General features: G+C 38.8%; 1 protein-coding gene across 1 annotated transcript; it reads left to right on the forward strand.

The window, feature by feature from the left end:
• Positions 1-160: 160 nt before the first annotated feature.
• dpysl5a (dihydropyrimidinase like 5a) lies at positions 161-6,568 on the forward strand (the record flags this gene model as incomplete). The annotated part of the gene is made up of 12 exons (XM_079262279.1): positions 161-421; positions 2,156-2,314; positions 2,673-2,852; positions 3,318-3,386; positions 3,535-3,579; positions 3,865-3,940; positions 4,079-4,235; positions 4,335-4,476; positions 4,633-4,775; positions 4,906-5,113; positions 5,406-5,574; positions 6,483-6,568. 12 exons carry the CDS (start codon positions 161-163, stop codon positions 6,566-6,568), a joined length of 1,695 nt encoding a protein of 564 aa, XP_079118405.1.
• Between the last annotated feature and the right edge of the window lie 2,509 nt (positions 6,569-9,077).

A 9,077-nucleotide genomic window follows, 5' to 3' on the forward strand; every position in this document is an offset into this window, starting at 1 on the left:
TTTTTTGTTTTTGTTTTGTTTTTTTTTGTCATTTTCATTATGTATTAAGTAACTTTGACTCATTTCACTGTGCTGAGGTATTAGTCAAAGATGCTTCACAAAAAGTCTCCAATCTCCTTTAATAAATCTGTGTTTCTCCTGTCTTCACAGAGCGATAGCCATGTCTTCCAGCTCAGCGATGGTGCGGATTCTGATAAAGGGTGGTAAGGTGGTGAACGATGACTGCACTCAGGAGGCTGATGTCTACATCGAGAATGGCATCATCCAGCAGGTGGGGAAGGAGCTGATGATCCCTGGAGGGGCCAAAGTTATTGACGCCTCGGGGAAACTAGTGCTTCCTGGGGGCATTGACACCAGCGTCCATCTGGAGGAAAGCTTCATGAATGCAATCACGGCAGATGATTACTACAGCGGCACCAAGGTAATAATCATCTGGAGATGGAAATGTGTTATTTTATTCAGCTGATAAAGACGGAGAAATGTTTCCAGTTGATGTTAATTTTAGACAAGATGACAGGGATGCTTGCTGGTTTTTGCTTTGATGCCTCCTAGTATTTCAGGATCAAATGTGTTGCTTATTTTAGACAGAATTGCCACACAAGGAAAAAGTTACAGCATCATGTTGAAGGATCAATACAACCGGTGTAGTAAAATAATATCTAATAAAAAGCTAAATTAAGTGAGAGCTGCATGTTTAAGGCTGATTGCATTTATTTGAGCACCTTAAATCAGCTGCTTGGCTTGAAAGTTGGTTGTAGGAAAATACTATAAACTTCAAAATCCTTTCCTAAAAATCTTGGGAGATGGTTTAATAATCATTCAGAGTGTTTAAAAAGTAAAGTTTTTCCAAATGTTTGGTTTTCTTGTTAAAGATGCCACCAGCTCTATTTTAAAATGAAGGTAAACCTGATGAATGGTGGACAGGATTTGAGTAATTTGCTTAAAAACATTCATAAAATTCCAAAGAGGTTTTTCACTTTAGGAACAAACTGTGAGCTTTAACCAAAATTGCAAACCCACGATGGTTTTTAATGTGCCTATGACAACTTTATCATATCTTCTTTCCCAGAAAATTAAATGATTTAAATTGAAAATGAAAGCTTTTAGGCACTTGGTCTTTATTAGCAAGGCTGGTAGCAGCCAAATGCTAAATGCTGAAAGGATTAGACAGGGATACCCCACTCTGCTGTAGGGCACCATGATGACTCATCACTCTGTAGCGTTTTAAGATGCTTGGAGCCGAGAGGTGACGGATGCTGTGACCGAACAGACTGGCAGACACTGGTGACAGACACTATTCTCCACTGTTCCCTGTTTCATCATCCTTCTCTCTTTCTCCCTTCTCCAACCCTCCCTGCTTGCTGTGCTGCTGCTGCGCTCCAAAAAAAAAGTCCAGAGACAAATGCAGATCAGTATCTGTTTCCATGGATACCAGGGGGCTGTTGCAAAGACTGCCGCAAAATCTTTTCACTCACGCCATTGTTGCAACAGACAATGGAGCTCAGACCCACACGCCCCTCTTCTCCCCTTCCACCTGCTTCCTTCCCAGTGCGCACCACTCAACTCCCTCTAGGGTCAGCTGACAGATGCTCACTGAAGCATGCACTTATACACAAAACAAGCTCTGTCTTCATTCGTTGGGGTTATGAGGATATACGGCCGTAAATCTGCTTTTACAGGATGAGAAAGTAGAAATGCTGAGAAATTAAGCATTTATGGCTTTTAAACCCTCATTCATTACACTGTGACGAGGAGTCATTTAATTGCTGATGAATTTATATTTTACTAAGCATTTATATGCATATAACCATAAAGATACACTGAAGGTTTTACTGTCAGTGCTTTGACCAGAAGTTGCTGTAGTTTACGGTTCCTTTAATTACATCATCAATCAACATCTTCTGTTTGCTATGTCACTTACAGTCTTGTTTTAATTTGAGCTGTTAAGCTAATTGTTTGTATCTTAATAAATATTAAATATGCTTGATGAATTATCTTTGTGTGTGTATATATATATATATATATATATATATATATATATATATATATATATATATATATATATAATACAGACACATCAAAAAAGGAAGAAACTCAATCATCATGAATAACTCAAGGAAGAGAACACACATACTATCATCTGGATTTCTTCCAGGCTGCATTAGCTGGTGGTACAACAATGGTGATCGGACACGTTCTGCCCGAGAAAAATGAGTCTCTGATGGATGCCTATGAGAAGTGCCGCAGCTTGGCAGACTCCAAATCCTGCTGTGACTATGCTCTGCATGTGGGAGTTACCTGGTGGGGACCCAGGGTAGGGAAATGATTCTCATACTTCTTCCCCCTCTTAAATACAGTAATTTGTAGTCTTACAGTTTTGATATTATTATTTTGTATGTTACTTTTACTGCGCCAGTAAATGATGACATCACTCTCAGTGCAAATGTCATCTATAAATGATAAAATGTTAATTAATCAAGAAGATAAATCCAAAGATAAATTTGTTTTTAAAATCTTATGGTCTGAACAGCTTAACGAGATCATGTTAATAACAGCCAAAAAACTTAAATGCCAACAGATCTTCCATCAGTTTTATTTATCACACACCTGGAATATTCCTGTGCAAACAAACTTTCCAGGTCGGTGCTAGGTTTGCTCTCCCTCTTTTCCAGGTGAAAGCTGAAATGGAGAAGCTGGTGAGAGAAAAAGGAGTGAATTCTTTCCAGATGTTCATGGCCTATAAGGACATGTTCATGCTGAGGGACAGTGAGCTCTTCCAGGCCCTACAGCACTGTAAGGACATCGGGGCCGTTGCAAGGGTCCATGCGGAGAATGGGGAGCTTGTCGCGGAGGTGGGGATGAATGTTGATGATGTTCAACATTCCCTTTAATTTTTATTGACATTTAATGTCATATGGAAAAGAAAGTGCATCTCTTTTAAAAGCTTTAGGTTTTATGTATCAGGAAATTATAATATGTTCAAGAGAAATTGTAAAGAAAACAATAAATAGAGCTACAGCTCAGACTCACATGCCTTAGTATGTTTAAATTGAAGTTCAGGATACTACAGTTAGATAAAGCCTAAACAAGTACTTCTTGTGTATAAACTTTATTATTCACATACAGCTTCTGTTTAATTTTTGTTAAATTGATGCAATGTATTTATTCATCTGTTCTATTTATCTGAAGACCTGGTAAGGGCCAGATGGTGGACTAATGACTATACTTTGTCAACACCACATAGTTTTAAAAAAAAAACATCTTTCATGTGATTTGATCATATTCAGATTTCAGATTATTTAACTTCCTTGTTCCAGGGTGCAAAGGAAGCCTTAGACCTGGGCATCAGCGGCCCAGAAGGGATTGAAATCAGTCGACCTGAAGAGGTAATAATTAACCAGCCACAGACTGGTAACCTAAAAATTAATATTTGGTTATTCCAGGGATAATGAAAAGAGTGTGATTATTGTCCATATAACTAAACAAATCCAATGTCAGTATGTGATTCCTCACAGCCTTTGGTTTGTTTTGCAGCTGGAGGCAGAAGCCACCCACCGAGCCATTACCATCGCCAACAGGGTGAGTGTGTCTGATTTAAGTGAGAAAATGTCATTTATCATGAACAAATACTATAAAGCTAAGAATGCAGGTTAGGATTTCTAAACATAATACAAGCAGACCTAATCATGCTAGCGCTGTCATCGGACAGTGTATGAATGCTACCTTGCAAATATTAGCATTAAAAGCTAATGCTAATAATTGCATTATAATAATACGACTCACTTTGAAGCTTTACAGAAGTGTTAGCATGACAGTAATATGGCACAAAATGATTGTTTACCTCTCGTGTTTGCTTCCTGTCAGGCCCACTGCCCAATCTATCTGGTGAATGTGTCCAGTATGTCTGCAGGAGATGTCGTGGCTACAGCCAAGATGCAAGGTCAGAGTAATGTTTTTGTGTTATTAGCAATTAAGTAAGTTTGCGCACAGATCATTTGCATTTCAGGTAAAGTTAATGTTTCTGTGCTTTCCATTTCCATCCCTTGATTTGGTGTGTCTCCATATTGTCTGTTCGCAGGTAAGGTGGTCCACGGAGAAACATCCACAGCCCACGCTGTCCTGAATGGCATGCAGTACTATCATCTGGACTGGTCTTATGCAGCGGCACATGTCACTGTTCCTCCTCTCCGCCTGGACCCCAGTACTCCAAATTTCCTAATGAGTCTCTTGGGAAAGTGAGGAAGAGCCTATAAAATGCCTCAGTGATATTAGCTGATGCCATTGTTATTGATGCACTAACGTGATTGAGTGTGACCTCCTCTTTCCTGCCACAGTGACACTCTGAATGTTTTGGCATCCGATCACCGTCCATTTACCCTCAAACAGAAAGCCATGGGCAAGGATGACTTCACGAAGATCCCACATGGGCTTCCAGGCATTCAGGACCGCATGAGTGTCATCTGGGAGAAAGGAGTGGTAAGTGCTGCTCTTTTCTTGCCTTCTGGCTGTCAGAAACCTTCCACAGATAGCACTTGTTTGGTAGTTATGGATGTGAGCTATTAAGTGATATAACACAGACAAAAAAAACCCCAGAAACTTGCTTTTAAAGTTTTTGTCTGGTTTAATTCTCAGATTGGAGGTAAAATGGATGAGAATCGCTTTGTTGCTGTCACAAGCTCAAATGCAGCCAAGATCTACAACCTCTACCCCAGGAAAGGAAGGATCATCCCTGGAGCAGATGCTGATGTGGTGGTCTGGGATCCCGAGGGATCCAAGTATGAAACTGAATCCATCCATTTATCGACCAGCTTGTCTCACTGCAGCTTCTATCTCTTGTGTCTGAAGCTGATGTAGTTTTTGCTTAACTAAACTGAGTTGTCCTTTTCCCTCCAACTCTTCCTGCAGGATCATCTCAGTGGAAAACCAGGTCCAGGGAGGTGATGTAAATCTGTATGAAGGTCTCCGTTGTCACGGGGTCCCATTGGTAACCATCAGCCGTGGACGCCTGGTCTATGAAAATGGCATGTTTACATGTGCTGAAGGCTCTGGAAAGTTTTGCCCATTGAGGACTTTCCCAGATTACCTCTACAAGAAGATGGTTCAGAGGGAAAAGGTATCAGACTGGTGCTTACCACTGCTTACACGGACACCAGCTGGGATTCTTCATTTTTTAATTGAACATTTTGTCTCCTAGTTTTTAAATCTGATTAAGTTCTACTTAAGAAATATATTAAGATTAGCTTGAATATGTCACATCCTTTACTATTAGAGCGGGCAGTCTCTGTTTATTTACATCCAGAGACATTCTTTTATTTTGATGCCAACAGCCACATGCTTTTTTTTTTTTTGTTTATTCACCATCATTAATCAGCTTGTATTTCCATCTTAACACCTTGTTGCAACAGTGCCAGGCTGTGAAAGCTGTAGAACGGGAGCCCTACACAGGTGAAGTTGTTGCTCTGGCAAATTCTGGAAAGAGGGACTTGGGCGCTCCGGATCTGGACACTCCAACGCGCCCCTGCACCCGGCATGGAGGAGTGAGGGACCTCCATGAGTCCAGCTTTAGTCTCTCTGGTGAGGACCAAGAAGCCCTTAATGCACAAGACAATGCTTGTGTTTTGCACAGAACATAAGTTGTGCAAACACTGTATTTTTTTCAGGTTTTTTTTCACTTATAAAAACTGAAAAAATACTGATAGCATTTAAAGAACAAGCTAAAAATTGGCCTGATGATGGTGCTGTTGTGACTAGTATTGTGCAGTTAGCCCCACAATGATGAGGTAGTATAGGAGATGCATGCACAAATTATAGACAATTGAATAAGGTAATTATAAAACATTTACAATTATCCATAGATATTTATCATATTTAGAGTAATGCCTACTTTGTAACTGCTGAATCCTAATATAGGAAGTTTTACAAGCCATTTTCAACTTAGAAAACAAATGAAGACATTAATGCTTAAAACCTTATAAGATGTCAAGTCTGAAATGTCTCCATGTTATGAGATTCATTCTGTTTATTAGAGAAATACTTTATTCAAGTATAATGCTGATGTGGTCTTATACTAAAAGAAGCATGTTTTTTTTGTTTTTTTTTTTAAATATTATCAACAGTGACTTTTAAGGGAAGAAAAGTATTTTGTGAAGTGGAATGTGAAGAATTTCTTTCATCTTTTTAAGCATCCTGCAGTTCTCCAATCTGTGTAGAACTTAGCATAAGCTGTGTAGAAGCTGCTTAGCAGAACCACTGGGAAATGCAATTGAGCCGCAGACACAAGGAATGACTAGTTTGTGGTGTTTCTGTGGCTTTGCGATGGGCTAATGACCTGTCCAGGGGGTACCCACCTCTCGCATGCTAACTGCTAGGATGGGCTGCAGGTTTCCTGCAACCCTGAATTGGACCAAGCGTTTGGAAAATGAATGAATGAATGAATGTGTTTCAGTTCTGAACTCACGCGATCCTGTTTGCTCCAACTTCAGGTGCTCAGATTGATGACAACATTCCAAAGAGATCCTCTGCCAGGATCTTGGCTCCTCCTGGAGGCAGATCCAGTGGAATCTGGTAACCAATCAGACAGCTGTGACGTGAAACCGAAGAGCATCGCCTGCGGAAAATCTACGACCAAGCAAAATTTTGTTTTGTCTCTGGTATATTACAATATGAGTGGAATATTGGAGTCATGTTTTTACTTTGTTTTTTGTCATTTTAAATGGTAAAATTGTGTGACTTGCGATAATATTATTGGAGAAGAGCCAGGGAACATATTTGCTGCAAAGTTCTGGCAACCAAATTCTAGTCAAACGTTGACCAAATATAAACACTGGATTTAAAACAAACGGAGTTGGAGTTGAATTACTTTGGTTATTGGATCATGATAGGGAAGATCTGTGTATGTTACCAACAGTTCTAGAAAATGGAAGAGAGTCTCGGTTTTATGATGCGATTGTGTTACCTCACTGTAAAATACAATTTTGCACTTGTATCATGTACTATTTAGATGCCTTTTTACATTATTTAATGTCACAAAATGTCTTTTTACTGCGAGTCATGGTGAATGACAGGTAGTTAATTATTACAAGGATGCTGACTTGAATGAGGTTGACTGACAATAAGTGCTACCGATCATGTGATGAACAAAAATAAGTCAAGCTTTCCTTTGTAATTGTTTTATTTTTACATAACATTATTTGGGTTGTTGTTGGTTTTAGTTCGAATTAATTCAGAAAGAATTATGAGATTTTTGTTCAATGATTCAACATTGTCATATTAGCATTTCAGATCGTGTTTACAGCGTTTAGCAGAATGGACTTCTGTTCCACCTCCACCACAATGTGAATGAGTCTCTGCTGTGACTCCTGTGCATGTTAGCATTGCTAGAACTACATCAAGCACAACTAGTAATAAGGTTAAGCAGCATTCTTTGTAATCTAATTCATTTCCACAGAGAGAAAAAACTCTCACCCAGATTGCCTTTTCACACCTGAGAACAATGACACCCTTGAAATGTTTTTTTTTCCCCACACCACCAGTGCAGATCATGACATGTTGATCACTGTCATTTCTGTTTATTACAGCTCCGATTATAAATGTATAAATGTCCCTCTGACCAACACTTCCAATGTAGCATAACACTGTGAAGCATAGAGAAGATGAAGAATCCTCTTTAGATTGTCAGTCAGTTAATGCCAAGTGTCCACATGGAATCTAATGCCTTCTTTTATGCCACCGAAAGTTTCTATGTTTGTTTAGCAACTACAAAAATGCACTGATACTTACATAAGCTCTCCGTTTCTTTGTATTTTGTGGTTTTTATTCCCTTAAATGACCATGCAAACATTTTAGTACCTGATTGTATTTTTTTTTTCTGTTGAGCCAAGAAGCACACAGTTTGTTACTGTTTGGTTTTTGGACAGATTTCACTTTTGGCTTCTTCCCTCCCAAATGTACACTGGTGCTGAACAATGTGTGATCACATTGAATTCCTCTCTCTTATCTGTGTTTTTTTTTTTTTTTCTTGCAGCTCTTTATCACATGATTTGAGTGCAAATAAACCACAATGAAATCATGTCATGTGGTGGAAAGTAAATTTTAGGCAGCTGTTCTTCACTTGAGTAGATTATTTTTTAAAAATTTTTTTGAACAATGGATGCCACATTTTGCAGAGGTAAGATGTCCCTTTTCTAATGAGGGGCAAGAAGTAATGGTCTTTCTAATGAACAAAGCGGGCTTCTTGATCCTTAAAAGAAAACTAGTCCTGCACCTTTCCAAAGTGGACCACTCAGGCTGAGAAGTCTTGCTTAACACCATTACAACATCTATTACACTGTTATCTCATCACTCCAGACACAAGTATTCTGTCTATAACTAGACAAATATAATTATGAATTTCTTAGAAAGATTAAACATGACAAGTTTTTCATCTTAGTTCCAATGGTTTATTTACATTTTTGAAAATAGATGGGACAAACCTGTTAGTAATCTCTTCAAAAGTGGATAAAAGCAGGATTACTTTTTTGTCTTCTTCTTTCTTACCAGTTAATATTGTATGCAATAGGTACAACACTTTACGTTACTTCACGTGGGGATTTAGTGACACACCTAATTAAAGTATATTTAGTTCAAACCATTAGATCATGCAATGTTTGTACTTTCACGTAAGCAGGATTCAAGATGAAGGACTCTTAATTCCTTTATTTTACCAGGAAGGATTTCATTAAGATATAAGATCTCTGTTTTCCTGGGAGTCCCTGTTCAGATGCTCCAAAAAGATTCCCATTTAAACATTTTCATTTGAAGTCCGGAGAAGTACCGAAGAGACAGACATACTAGTATATTCCTACTTCACTTCTAAAACAAAGAGCAGGTTTCCTTCTGGGCAGTTTTAGTACATTTTTAATGCATATTTTATTTTATTTTAACCTGACCTCCCCAAACCCCCAGTCACTAGTAGGCTTAAAATCTTAACCAACACATGATGTGTCTCAGGCCAAAGTCCTATTTATAATGAACTTTTAACAGCATGGAGTCGGGCGCATGCGCTGTGGTCGCTGGATTGTTGCAGCCTCAGACAGGGC

Source organism: Telmatherina bonti, assembly GCF_933228915.1.
Source record: "Telmatherina bonti genome assembly, chromosome: 22".
In the NCBI taxonomy this organism is placed as follows: Eukaryota; Metazoa; Chordata; class Actinopteri; order Atheriniformes; family Telmatherinidae; genus Telmatherina; species Telmatherina bonti.